A 15,334-nucleotide genomic window follows, 5' to 3' on the forward strand; every position below is an offset into this window, starting at 1 on the left:
TCCATACCTACTTAGGAAATGGATCTCTATTCCCCCTGTAGATGGCATTGTAGGAACATAAGCCCTGAAGTCTACATTGGCTGCATCCAGAAGCAGCAAAAGCGGAGATCCCCTTTTAAAAGGTTGTGATTTTTATCTTTAATTCCTGGATATATAATTTTTTTGCTCTGGAGTTCCAAATAATCTGCACAGATATAGTTAATTGGTTACATCGGAAATCTTTAGCCACCACTAGGGGGAGCACACTGCATACTGCTTATTCATTGAACTCCAATTATAAACGTGTATGTAGAGAATGCCCTCTAGTGGTGGCTGCAGGCAGAATTTAATTTTTTAACACTGTCTTTTCTTTGGATCTGGAACGGTGTGTTAAGAAAAAAATTAAATATTAGACGCTGTAATAATTAGCAATCAAAAAAACAATGTGGTACTAATAGGCAATTGAAGCCTACTTTAAAAACATTAGGGTCTTAGTGAAGGCCATCTATGCATTTAAATTGAAGTGTGTCTATTCTGCTAGACAAGAAGAGATGGAAACATGACCTTAATGTTAGTGACTAGTGATGAGCGTGCACTACCATGCTCAGGTGCTCAGTACTGGTAACTAGTGATGAGCGGGCACTACCATGCTCAGGTGCTCAGTACTGGTAACTAGTGATGGGGGGGGGGGTACCATGGCTCAGGGTGCCTCAGCCAGAGGTAACGGAGGGGGGGGGGGGGGGGAGGCGGGGCACTACCATGCTCGGGTGCTCAGTACTCGTAACTAGTGATGAGCGGGCACTACCATGCTCAGGGTGCTCTGTACTCGTAACTAGTGATGAGCGGGCACTACCATGCTCAGGTGCTCAGTACTCGGAACTAGTGATGAGCGGGGCACTACCATGCTCAGGTGCTCAGTACTCGGAACTAGTGATGAGCGGGCACTACCATGCTCAGGTGCTCTGTACTCGTAACTAGTGATGAGCGAGCACTACCATGCTCAGGTGCTCAGTACTCGTAACTAGTGATGAGCGGGGCACTACCATGCTCAGGTGCTCAGTACTCGTAACTAGTGATGAGCGAGCACTACCATGCTTAGTACATGTAACGAGCAGTTAATGCTCAGATTGCGCAACTCAAGTACCCAAGTATAATGGGGATCTCAAGCATTTTTCCAGGAACCTTTCCAGAAAAAATACTTGGCGTCCCCATTAACTTCAATTATACTTGTACACTAGTTAAGCACATCCAAGAATCCGACTGTTTGTTCCGAGTACCTGAGCATGGTAGTGCCCGCTCATCACTAGTTACGAGTACTGAGCACCCGAGCATGGTAGTGCCCGCTCATCACTAGTTACGAGTACTGAGCACCCGAGCATGGTAGTGCCCGCTCATCACTAGTTACCAGTACAGAGCTCCTGAGCATGGTAGTGCCCGCTCATCACTAGTTACGAGTACTGAGCACCTGAACATGGTAGTGCCCGCTCATCACTAGTTACGAGTACAGAGCATGGTAGTGCCCGCCTCATCACTAGTTACGAGTACTGAGCACCCGAGCATGGTAGTGCCCGCTCATCACTAGTTACTAGTACTGAGCACCTGAGCATGGTAGTGCCCGCTCATCACTAGTTACGAGTACAGAGCACCTGAGCATGGTAGTGCCCCGCTCATCACTAGTTACTAGTACTGAGCACCTGAGCATGGTAGTGCCCGCTCATCACTAGTTACGAGTACTGAGCACCCCGAGCATGGTAGTGCCCGCTCATCACTAGTTACGAGTACTGAGCACCCGAGCATGATAGTGCCCCGCTCATCACTAGTTACGAGTACTGAGCACCTGAGCATGGTAGTGCCCGCTCATCACTAGTTACGAGTACTGAGCACCCGAGCATGGTAGTGCCCGCTCATCACTAGTTACGAGTACTGAGCACCTGAGCATGGTAGTGCCCGCTCATCACTAGTTACGAGTACTGAGCACCCGAGCATGATAGTGCCCGCTCATCACTAGTTACGAGTACTGAGCACCTGAGCATGGTAGTGCCCGCTCATCACTACTAGTGACCACTTTGAGATTAAATACAAAGGCTGATTGACCATTAGAGGCGCTGTCACCAAACATTACGTATCCCACTCATACTTCCTCACTGCCTTTTCTTGAACCATGGCACCTTCGATGGCCATCTTCTTATGCATTTAATTAACCTAGGATTAAACGTCATTATAGACATGTCTGATCTGGATTTTTTTTGCACCCATAATTATGCTTAAAATTAACATTAAAAAAAAAATTAAAAATAAAAATAAAAAAACAAAAAAAAAAAACAGATTTGTGGTTGCTACAAGTATTAATGTACTTGACCATAAGCCCAATGAGCTGGGCACAAAAAAGACGCCCTGGCTGTCATCTTAGTGCCAAATTACTTAAAAATGTGCAGATTCCTCCCCCTCCTCCCCCCCACCCCCATCTGCCCTTTGATCATATGCAGTTACTGGTCCACAGTACCTCAGATCCTCTCACAGTAACCCCTTCCCTAAAGAGATATTACCTATAGCAAAGGGGTTAAATCTTAAAATGTCTTTTTCTTTCAATTTACAGGTAGATAAGTTTCAACTTTTTTTTTTCTTCTCTTTATTTTTATTTTTTTTTACTTTTTCTCAACTTTTATTTTAAAACAAAAACATTTTGTTCCTCCACATCGGCCTGTTATATACACATATATATACTTTATTCTATTTTTTTCTTCTTTACTGTGAAGCCTGTGAGGTTGGGTTCTCCGATTTACTTTCTTGGCTTGAAGGTGGTTTGCTGTTCCAGGGGCTGTTGGCGCCCAGTGCGGGGGAATTATTGAAGCTATCCTCGTCGTCAATTCATTGGCAGCATCAAACTGAGTGTTCTCCAGGCGGGTTATCAGTCGTTCATCTTCATGCCCCGAATTCTCCTCCCATAAGGGTTGGTTCGCCCACCACCATTACATCCTGAAAGGGAAGAGGTCCAGAAACATAATCAAGGCAGAGGCGTGTCCCTTCCTTCCACTACTACGCGTGGTCAGAAGCGGCTTCTTGGAGGTCAGGGGGAAGCTGAGGCCTGCAAAAATGCATGTAACGTAAGGGATGTAGGATTAACGCCCTACAGTCATTACAAAGCAGCATGTGTTACGCATTACCCATCTCTACTCCCGCTAACAAACTTGGCACGGGACTCGTGTCACGGATGAAAGTCATCGTCCACCCTCCCACCACCCCGCCATCACACTCCAGATTTTCAAGTTGATCAAAAAACTTTGCAGGACCCTTTGTCCAGTGTCCACATAGCCGGACCAGAGCTTTGGGAACCTCCAGATTCCCGCCAGGTTCTTTAGATTAGTAGGCCGTTGGCAAGTAGATGAACCTCCACCTTCCCCGCCAGGTTCTTTAGATCAGGAGGACGCTGGCAAGTAGGAGATGAACCTCCACCTTCCCGCCAGGATGCTGGCAAGCAGGAGATGAACTTCTACCTTCCCGCCAGGTTCTATTGGATTGGTAGGCCGCTGGCAAGTAGGAGATGAGCCTCCACCTTCCCGCCAGGTGCTATGGATCGGGTAGGATGCTGGCAAGTAGGAGATGAACTTCTACCTTCCCGCCAGGTTCTATGGAGTGGTAGGCCGCTGGCAAGTAGGAGATGAACCTCCACCTTCCCGCCAGGATGCTGGCAAGTAGGAGATGAACTTCTACCTTCCCTCCAGGTTCTATGGATTGGTAGGCCGCTGGCAAGTAGGAGATGAGCCTCCACCTTCCCGCCAGGTGCTATGGATCGGTAGGATGCTGGCAAGTAGGAGATGAACTTCTACCTTCCCGCCAGGTTCTATGGATTGGTAGGCCGCTGGCAAGTAGGAGATGAGCCTCCACCTTCCCGCCAGGTTCTATGGAGTGGTAGGCCGCTGGCAAGTAGGAGATGAGCCTCCACCTTCCCGCCAGGTTCTATGGATTGGTAGGATGCTGGCAAGTAGAAGATGAACTTCTACTTTCCCGCCAGGTTCTTTAGATTAGTAGGATGCTGGCAAGTAGGAGTTGAACCTCCACCTTCCCATCAGGTTCTTTGGTTTGGTAGGCTGCTGGCAAGGAGGAGATGATACATGGAATTCTGTTCCGGGCAGCCATGGACCAGCAATGTCACGGCTGGACCAGGGTCCTGCAAATCTTTTTTCATAACTCTATTAGAAGTTCCCAAACATGAGACTAGCTCTATAAAAAGGAGCGATGAATTTAAAGCCGCCTCATTATAATTTTGAGCAAGTAGTTAAAAGCAAGGCAAAGTGGACATTGATATCATAAAGAAACAATATTGCAAATTTTCTTGCACAGTAGTCGAAAATTAATTTATGGTTAATTCAAATCCAGTTTACCTAATGTAATAGGCATACTGCGAATATTAGCTTCCCAACTACTCTGTTCGGGGAATGCCTGACTACATTTCTTGACAGTTTGCAGAATTATGAATGCAGCTCTGGAGTGTAAAACAGGATGTCACTAAGGATCAGTACAGTACAATACCCAATAACTGCAATTATAGCACAAATCTACCCAGTCATCTTCGATAAAAATATACATGAAAATGTGTGCATGCTGACATACATCGTGTATTTTACTCCAGAGCTGTACTCACTATTCTGCTGGTGGAGTCACGGTGTACATAAATTCCATTACTGATCCTGTATTGATCCTGAGTTATATCCTATATTATAAACCAGAGCTGCACTCACTATTCTGCTGGTGCAGTCATTGGGTACATACATTACATTACTGATCATGAGTTACCCCCTGTATTATTCTCCAGAGCTGCACTCACTATTCTGCTGGTGCAGTCACTGTGTACATATATTACTTTACATATCCTGTACTGATCCTGCGTTATATCCTGTACTATATTCCAGAGCTGCACTCACTTGGAGTCTCTGCGTACATACATTACTTATCCTGCGTTACATCCTGTGCTGCGCTCACTATTCTGTGCAGTCACTGTGTACATATATATTACATATCCTGTACTGATCCTGAGTTACATCATGTATTATACTCCAGACTCCAGAGCTGCACTCACTATTCTGCTGGTGCAGTCACTGTGTACATACATTATATTACTGATCCTGTACTGATCCTGAGTTACATCCTGTATTATACTCCAGAGCTGCACTCACTATTCTGCTGGTGGAGTCACTGTGTACATACATTATATTACTGATCCTGTACTGATCCTGAGTTACATCCTGTATTATACTCCAGAGCTGCACTCACTATTCTGCTGGTGCAGTCACTGTGTACATACATTACATTACTGATCCTGTACTGGTCCTGAGTTACCTCCTGTATTATACTCCAGAGCTGCACTCACTATTCTGCTGGTGGAGTCACTGTGTACATACATTATATTACTGATCCTGTACTGATCCTGAGTTACATCCTGTATTATACTCCAGAGCTGCACTCACTATTCTGCTGGTGCAGTCACTGTGTACATACATTACATTACTGATCCTGTACTGGTCCTGAGTTACCTCCTGTATTATACTCCAGAGCTGCACTCACTATTCTGCTGGTGGAGTCACTGTGTACATACATTATATTACTGATCCTGAGTTACATCCTGTATTATACTCCAGAGCTGCACTCACTATTCTACTGGAAACAGATCAGTAAACTCTAAAAAGTCACAGACCATGTAGGGATTGCTGAGACATTTGCAAAAAATCCAAAAAATTACAGCAGTATTGAATGAGCCGTTGTACAGTCTGTACTGCAGGATCAGTGTAGGATCAGCCATGTAAAGTGACAACGCGTAAATGGGTAAAAAGGGGGAATGTAAGCCAGAACATATATACACATACATTCCATAACAAATACATCCCAGCTGAGAACAAAACACGAATTGTCATCTAATTTCCAGGAATTGTGACCGGCTTCCTATGACGGTGTGGCTCTGGTGCTAGCCCTGGCTCCGCAGAGCGTTACACACAATTGCAGGCAGGGGATCAAGGCAAAATGAAAACCTGTTACCAATAATAACAGGTTACACAGCCCTGATGGAAAATTACACATCTCTATATTGCTATTAGTGAGGTCGGGGTATTATACGGATGTGTGTGGCGTGTAACTCAATGTGCGTTCATGCAAATTCTTCAGAATTGCGGAAAATGTCCATCAGGCCAAGGCCAAAATATTATTCTCCTTCAACCAAAAAGCCTGAACTTTACGTCATAAAATAGGCATTGTAAACCAGCCATGTAATAAGGTGTGCGGTGTATTTTGCAGACTAAAGAGGACATGACTGCTTGTAAAGGGTTGAATCTGCAGGAGGAGAAGATAATGTGGCTAAGGAAGACACAACAGCTTGTAAAGAGTTAATCTGACTTTCTTACTATAGAAAGCCAGTAACAGCCAAAATACACAGAAGAGAAGGCTGGAGGTTTTACCCTTCTCCTCCACAATACACAGGAACCCAACTAACATTACTGCATTCTGACTGTGGATATGAAAGTGGCAAATGGCTCTTTGTTGTTTAGATGCTGCACTGCCTCCTAGAAGCAAAAGGCTATATACAGGTCCAGGCAGTGCTTAGTAAAATAAAGACCCATCATATCAACTCTATGCCACATCACAAACTTCTTTTCGGAGTGCCATTTCTTAAAGGAAACCTGTCCGGTGCAATATGCACCCAGAACCACGAGCAGTTCTGGGTGCATATTTCTAATCCCTGCATCTAGTAGCATTGATAAATAGATCTTTTGAAAAAGTATTTCTAAATCTCCTTTATCATATGCTAATGAGCACAGGGACTAATGGCAAGGTCAGTATTTCCCTTGGCTAGTCGGTCCCCTTAGCATGTTAGACCCGTGGGCCTACTAACATGCTAATGAATGCACAGCGTCAGAGGATGGTCTCACTCACCTCTCTGCTGCACCGTGCCAGACTCTGGACTACGTGCAGTGCACATTATCCCCGACTTCCGGTCGTGCGCACTACACAAGTTTGAAGCCAGGACGCGTACACCCGGCTTCATAGTGCGCATGATCGAAATTCCGGGGTCTGCGCACTGAGCCAAAATCCAGGAGTCTGACACAATGGCGTTGGAGGGGTGAGTGAGATCATCCTCTGACGCGGTCCATTGATTAGCATGTTACCACACCTTCAGGGGCGTAATAACATGCTAAGCGGGCCAACTAGCCAAGGGAAGATGTCAGTTTTCTAAAACACTGAATTTGCTATAGCAGGATGGACCGTCCACAGTCTATACGGAGGTTGCTCATAGATGTGGATTTGGACACAGAACACCCCCTAGACTCCAGTTCAGGAGCCAACGCTGTACAATATAATGCGATGATACATTACGGCTGCTCCCCCGGATATAGGAGCCTAGCAGGACGCTCCCTCTCCAAGTGCATAGCCGGAGTATAATTCACTCGCCCTAAAAGTTTCATCAAATCGAGTGCAAGTCAAATGATGAAATTGCCCGAAGCGACCAATTAATTTACAGAGCTGATGAAAAGTTAAAATCTGAGACCTGGTGTCTCATAAACCCGCCACACTGTGCTCAGCACCGCCGACACTTAATACTGCATAATTGGGTCATACAGATAACATGACAGGTAATGGGGTATAAAAGAGAAAATTAAAAGGTGATGCTTACAGGTACCTGGCTGGTGAGGCCGAATGTACTGGCCGGACTTTTCTTCTTACTGTTACTGTTGTTTGTGTTGCCCCCTCCAGAGCTCATCGTGCTCCCCCCAGACATCTTCCTTTTTCTCCTCTTATTAGGAGCCTGTCGGGCCGGTTCAGCTGCAGGAAAGACCATGCAGGTTAGAAAGGCACGGACCTGCCGCACAGGAGAGGTGAAGTGCAGTGGTTAGGATTTCTCACCGGGTGGCGCCACCATCCTCTGCCATTTCTGAAATAGACATGTCTTTAAGCAGTCTCTGGGGCTTAAACTGTACGTCTTGTGTCGGGACATGAGCTCCTGCATGGGCTCCAGAATTACACACAGCTGCGAGGAGAGAGGGCATTAAAAGGTTAAATGTCGAAATACAGACAGGTTGGGTTGGTCACTGGGCGGACATACCGAATATGCAACCTGTACAGCAGCACCAGGAGCTAGTAAGCTATCGGGTCCGCTCTGCGACCATATAGCAGTATCATCTACAGCAGGTGCTGGCTGTGTAAAACTGCAGAAATTAGAGCCATCTCCAAGCACTGCTATTAACCCAAAGCTGCAGCACCCAATTGAGAGGACAGCATACAAGCGGTTAGATGGAGGGGAGTGACCCTCCTCTACCTCCTCCATCACCCCATCAACCCCCTGCAGCACAATCCTTGGATTGATGAATGGTTAAAAGACCTAACGAAAGGCTTCATAGGGGACTACAAACTGTAGGATACACTGCATTCAGAATAATATATTATATATAGATCTCCGATCTAGGATATATAGATCTCCGATCTAGGATATATAGATCTCCGATCTAGGATATATAGATCTCCGATCTAGGATATATAGATCTCCGATCTAGGATATATAGATCTCCGATCTAGGATATATAGATCTCCGATCTAGGATATATAGATCTCCGATCTAGGATATATAGATCTCCGATCTAGGATATATAGATCTCCGATCTAGGATATATAGATCTCCGATCTAGGATATATAGATCTCCGATCTAGGATATATAGATCTCCGATCTAGGATATATAGATCTCCGATCTAGGATATATAGATCTCCGATCTAGGATATATAGATCTCCGATCTAGGATATATAGATCTCCGATCTAGGATATATAGATCTCCGATCTAGGATATATAGATCTCCGATCTAGGATATATAGATCTCCGATCTAGGATATATAGATCTCCGATCTAGGATATATAGATCTCCGATCTAGGATATATAGATCTCCGATCTAGGATATATAGATCTCCGATCTAGGATATATAGATCTCCGATCTAGGATATATAGATCTCCGATCTAGGATATATAGATCTCCGATCTAGGATATATAGATCTCCGATCTAGGATATATAGATCTCCGATCTAGGATATATAGATCTCCGATCTAGGATATATAGATCTCCGATCTAGGATATATAGATCTCCGATCTAGGATATATAGATCTAGGATATATAGATCTAGGATATATAGATCTAGGATATATAGGGGAATGATATATAGCTATATATGAGATATTGCTACATATGAGATAGCTATATTTTTTTATATATTATTCTGAAGGCAGTATATCAAATATATGTTTTTACTGTCCATAAACAAAAACATTTGTAAAGTAGTAAAACAAAAAAAAAACTAATTAAAATTAATGGCCCTGACAGAACAAAGCTAACATGCCGCAAAAAGTAAAAATCAGTATAAATATTAAAACTATGATACAAATATAAAAAAATAAGGCATAACTTTGTTTCCTTCAGTATACTATATTGTAAGGTAAAGGGAATGAGTCAGGTGCGCTATGCCCTCCATGCCACCAACATTCACATTTGTATGTCAAAATCCCCTTCCTAACCAGCACTGTATAACATCATTCTCTAAAATCTGTGTGTAAAATAAGCATTTATTACCTCTGTTTTTCTTATGCAAATTAGGGCTTTGACTAGTTGAAGGGGCATAATTTCCCTTGACTAGTCGACTCTCTTTCCGTGTTATCATGCCCCTGTGATAACATGATTTGCACTGGCCGAGGTCACCACAGCTTCTGGAAACCTTGCGAATGCACGCGGCTCATTTCAGTATCAACAATGCACCTCAAAAGCTGGGGGTATATGTCACAGCTTCAAAGAGGCGCACTGCGCAAGATCAGAGGAACAGCGTCTGCACTTCTGATAATGTGCAGAGTCCCTCTCTAAAACAGGGACGTGTGCACCCGGCTTCTGAAGCACACTGACACTGAATGAGCCGCGTGCATGAGCAAGAATTCCAGGAGATGCGGTGATACTGGCTATTGGAAATCACACCCACAGGGTTGTGATGACTAGTGGAAGGGGTGTAATTTTCCTTGACTAGTCTGCCCTCTTTCCATGCCAAGGCCCTGATTTGTAGATGAAAAACGGAGGTAATAAACGGATTTTTGTGTACTCACCGTAAAATCGTTTTCTCTTAGCCATCATTGGGGGACACAACCATGGTTTCCTGTGTCCCCCAATGAGGTGTCAGAGAAAAATGCTTTTTTTTGTTTGTTTAACAGTAATTTTAGAGAATGATATTATACAGGGCTGGTTAGGAAGGTAACTGAAGTGCAATGTGATTGCTGCTGGGTCGGAGGGCATAAGGGACCTGACAGGTTCCCTTTAAGTGCATTAAAAAAAGAATAAATAAAATTTAAAAAAAAAAGTGACCCACAAAAAAAAACAAAAGGCCTGGTGGCCATGTTAGGCTGGTCTAAACAGTATGCGTATGACAGGGCAGGTGGTGCGTCGTCAGCTAATTGTTGGGCATTACACCATTATTAGTAAAGCCCAGCATCATCCGAGACCCAATTGTCATACTTGGCTCACCCGGAGGTAGTTGAGCGTAGAGTTCGATAGACCACATCTTGTAATGTTCTTTGACAACTGGTCCAACATTTGGGGGTCCTGGGCCTAAAAAAGAAATAAATTACAAATAAAATTGTAATAGAACTAATCAATATCACAGCCAGATCTCTCCTCAATAATATGTGACATCACGGATGTATGAGGAGCTTTCATGGCATCATTCGCTTCAGTAAACACCAATACTGTATTGTGGTTCCGGACTTACGTGCATGGCTAGGATACTGCGGGGAATGAGCTCTCGATGTTGCCGGATACTGAAATGCCACGTTTTTATCCTCATCATGTCATCAAACATGAACTCCAGGTATAACCTCCCCTCCACGCACACCTAATAGGAACAGAACAGGTTACACATGGTAATACAGGCAAGCACAAAATACAAAGCAGCTGTACTCACAGATGGCCACTAGATGGCATCATGGAATTTAGATTTTAAGGGTGCAGAAAATAGCAGTTTATAGCCGTAAAAATAAACAAAATGCTTAGTGTGAATATTCTCTTATAGGCTGATTTAATTTATCAAACCACTTATTTTTCCAATGTGTATTTACAGCTGTGATAGTATAAATTTATCATGCAGAGCTGCTTGCTATTGTCACCCAATCACCCCAGTTTACGAGCAAATTCCTCCCTCAATGAAAGCCACTACTAAAAAGGGGTTGTAAAGTAGAGTAGAAAGGCAATTGCCAGCACAATCCCTACAGTAATAAAATCAAAAAGAATTAAAATTTCAGCAGGATCCATTTTAGAGCTGACATGTTTCGGACACAGTGTGCCCTTACTCATAGCACACATAGTCCGAAACATGTCAGCTCTAAAATGGACCCTGCTTAAATTTTAATCCTGGCAGCCAGACAGACTGGCTTGCAAAGTCTCCTTAAGGAGAATAGTGTTCCCCCGTGGTCCCCACATAGCTTTCTCATGAGCCAGATCAGACACCCCATACTTTGCACTGACGAGGGGCAAGCACCCCAAAACACAGTGTCTGCTAATTGGGATTCTGATCTGGCATATATATATCCTGAGTCATATTGCAAAGGATTGTTAAAAATCCACTTGTGACTTTTAGGATCGCTACTTCCAATGGGTGGCGCTGCGCTGGAGTTTGTCTCCTTTACTGGAGAGACAATTTGAATCCTTGGAATAAACTTTTGAATTTATTACCGTACAGATTGTGCTGGAAATTGCCTTTCTACTCTACACTGGAATCTGTGTGTTCACCAGCTGGTAAAAGGTACCTAACGGAGACATTTCCCCCCGTTAATTTAATAGAATTACATGGTGAGCCTGTTTTTTCTGCTTTCTTGCTACCTTAAAGGGTTTGTACTGTATACAAAAAAGAAGGCCCCTTTCTTCCCGTGTCTGGTATTTAAGACCAGCCCTGAATAACTCAATGGGGCTTTAAAAAAAAAAAACAAAAAAACCAAAAAAAAAAAAAACACAAAAATTTATTTTTAGATCTTTGCATTGTGTTGTTCCTCTGTTATTCTCCCTGGAAATGCATAAAATGGACAAATGATTGTTAACATTCCCATTGACAAATAGGGTAAAGTTCTCAAAACATGGGCAGCTTTGATTGGTCAATTCAAGTGTTTAGAGATACGCCCCCAACTAGCAACTGCGAATTGTCAATTTATCATTCATTGCCAGGAGGAATAACAGAGGGACATAGAAAGCAAAGTTCTAAGAAAAGATGCCTAAGAATTCTAGCGTCCATCTCAGATTATGTTATGCAAAGTTCACTCGAAATGTATATGTAGGCTGGATGCAGTAGTACAAAAAGAGGTCGGCACCTTTAAGGCCAAAAGAAAAGGTTTCTATTCATTGCCAGCAAGAAGAGATTTTGAAATGGTCAGATATTACACATTTGAAGCATTTTGCATTAGCTCTGCGCGGCTGGGATACCTGTGTGAACATGGGTTTGCCATGCTGTGTGACCATCGTGCACTGGTCGCAGTCCAGAGAGACAAAGTTATTGTGGAATGACTCCTTGGGGTGTTTCAAGACGTAATACAGCTCTGTGGCGCCACCTTCGAATATACTGCGGAAATACCGGGGAATAAGCGTCCGTCCAATCGCTGAAGAGATAGAAAAAGACATTGTGTTATTTCAGTTCTCACGAGAGTAGTCGGTCTCAGTGTGTAACTCATACACAACTTGTCATGTAATTCTCACCCGGGCCCAAGTGTCATATGAAGGCCGCGCTCACATCAACTGTACCGCATGTAACCGCATCTTGCCGAGATTCCATAGCAAATTAATGGAGCTGAAACATTTGTGACGGATCCGGTTTTGCGGCAAAATACCGCTGATGTGAGCGCGGCCTAAGCCACTAATATTAGAAATGAGGTACGGTAGGTGGGGACCCTGCCCCACATCCGGCACTGGGCCTCAGACTACACCGCTGCCATCGACAGTCCACATTCATTCTTGAATTGTTATGCAAATGAGCCGTAAGTGCAAAGGGGGCGGGCACTGTACTTAAAACTTTGTTTTCTATTCCCCACCCACCACTTGTCAGTGATTGACAGGTCATTCTACAACGACCCCCGTCGCATCTCCTTCCCGAGATCTAGTGCAAGCGCCGTCATTCCCCAGAGCGGTGCATGCTCAATACGTTCCTGAGGAAGACCATCAGTAGATCACACCAGACCTCAACGGTCTTCTTCATCCCTGCTGCTCGCTACCGTGCCCGACTGTTTAGTGAAGAGGACTGTCAGTGACCGCAGAGATCTGCAAACTATGCAGAATGCGCCAGACAGTGACACGTCTTCATCAGGATCTGCACCGCCCAGGGAATGACAGTGCTCTAGATCTCAGGCAGGAGAGGACGGTAACTGAAAGAGGAGTGACCTGTCAATCACTGACCGGAGGTAGGTGGAGAATAGGGAGGAGAGGCAGCAGAGCTGTAAGGACAGTGCCCGCCCCCGCTGCACTTATGGCTGATTTGCATAACAATGCAACAAAAAATTTCTTTAATAATTTTATTAATTTATATAGCGCTTTTAATTCCGCAGCGCTTTACATACATTTGCAACACTGTCCCCATTGGGGCTCACAATCTAGAGTCCCTATCTGTATGTCTTTGGAGTGTGGGAGGAAACCCACACAAACACGGGGAGAACATATAAACGCCTTGCAGATGGTGTCCTTGGTGGGATTTGAACCCAGGACCCCAGCGCTGCAAGACTGCAGTGCTAACCACTGAGCCACCACAAGACTGCAGTGCTAACCACTCAGCCACCACAAGACTGCAGTGCTAACCACTGAGCCACCACAAGACTGCAGTGCTAACCACTGAGCCCCCGTGCCACCCATGTTCTTTAAAACATCAATCCAGATTTCTAAAATAAAGCTATGGAAGTAATCAGCATCACAGTGCCGTTGCATAGGCTGCAATAGATTGGGGTATACAAACCTGGTGACTGGTTCCCTTTAAGGATATGGGGGGTTTTTTTGGTTTTGTGTTTTTTTCTTTAAGGCATATATTTTTTTTGTCTTAAAGGGGTTTTTCCATGAACAAAGCTAATTTTAATCAATAGATCTTGGAATAATAATAATTTCCACAATTGGATGTGTTTATATAAAATGTCCCTGTGCGGAGATAATCTTATATATGTGTCCCTGCTGTGTACTGTGTAATGGCCGTGTCTGACCGTACAGGGACATGCTCTGATCATTCCACAGCTTCTGGGCAGGTGGGGAAGTTTAAAAATAAAAAAAAATAAAAGAAGTATACAAACATTATTGCAATGGATCCAATGTGTGAGGTAAAGCATTTCCCTGTCTGATTTTTAAAAAAATGTTTTACCTCACAGAAAGAATAACTTGTGACCCCCGTACTGTCCTGTCTGTATACTTTTTTTCCTTCCTCCCCGGCCCAGGAGATGTGGAATGACCAGACCATTTCCGTGTACGGTCAGACACGGCCATTACACAGTACACAGCAGGGACACATATATAAGATATCTCCGCATAGGAACATTTTTGTTTAAACACATCCAATTGTGGAATTTATAATTATTCAAAAATCTATTGATAAAAATTAACTTTGCTTGTGGGAGAACCCCTGTAAAAAATATTTTTTGTCATTTAGTTTAATTAAAAAAGTGTTTGCATAGATTTGCTTTGTTTCCCTGCACATTGTTGGCTGCAGAATGAGTTCTCTGAGGAGTTTGTACCTCTTTTACTGAGCTGCTATCTGCAGGTTTATTGCCAGAGACCATGTGAAATTGGGGCTGTACCTTGAAATCGGTCATAAATTAGCAGAGAAGAGCTCAGAAAAAGACAGTTATAAACTCCTCATCAGAGCGAGCTCACTGATGGATCCTCAGGTAACTCATTAAGCCAGCAATGTGCAGGGAAACCGTTTGCAAAAGCCAAACAATGTACATTTTTTAATTAAACCCAATTGGACAAAAAAAAAAAAAAAATTATAGCTCCAAATACATGCATGTAAAAAAAGGAGTCCCTGTCCTTTGATCTCCACTTGTTGATTAACAGAACTTCCCAGAAATAACCCCCCCTGCATAAATTCATTATTTTGAGGGAATCCCATGGAGAAAAAAAAAAAAAAAAGACAATTGGGGAGTCCATATTAGGCAGTGTTCACATCAAGTTTTTTGTCCGTGATGGGAAACCCCTTTAGGCCCTGTGCGCACTAGGCGTTTTTACCTGCAGATTTACCCACGGTTTTGCTGCGGAAATTTCTTGAGAAATGCTTGTGATCTTTCTGCAGACCATTTCCCAGCAAAACCTATGGGAAAAAAAATAGCTGCG

General features: G+C 43.7%; 1 protein-coding gene across 1 annotated transcript in view; it reads right to left on the minus strand.

Moving 5' to 3' along the window:
• Positions 1-1,901: 1,901 nt before the first annotated feature.
• The window catches only part of LDB1 (LIM domain binding 1), a 239,641-nt gene continuing 226,208 nt past the window's right edge, over positions 1,902-15,334 (minus strand). The window contains 8 exon segments of the mRNA XM_075348371.1: positions 1,902-2,849; positions 2,852-2,909; positions 2,911-2,955; positions 7,646-7,788; positions 7,870-7,993; positions 10,517-10,600; positions 10,761-10,883; positions 12,461-12,633. Of these exon segments, the coding sequence (XP_075204486.1) occupies positions 2,725-2,849; positions 2,852-2,909; positions 2,911-2,955; positions 7,646-7,788; positions 7,870-7,993; positions 10,517-10,600; positions 10,761-10,883; positions 12,461-12,633 (875 nt within the window). The 3' untranslated portion in view covers positions 1,902-2,724.

The sequence above is a fragment of the Anomaloglossus baeobatrachus genome, chromosome 5 (genome assembly GCF_048569485.1).
Source record: "Anomaloglossus baeobatrachus isolate aAnoBae1 chromosome 5, aAnoBae1.hap1, whole genome shotgun sequence".
NCBI lineage: Eukaryota > Metazoa > Chordata > Amphibia > Anura > Aromobatidae > Anomaloglossus > Anomaloglossus baeobatrachus.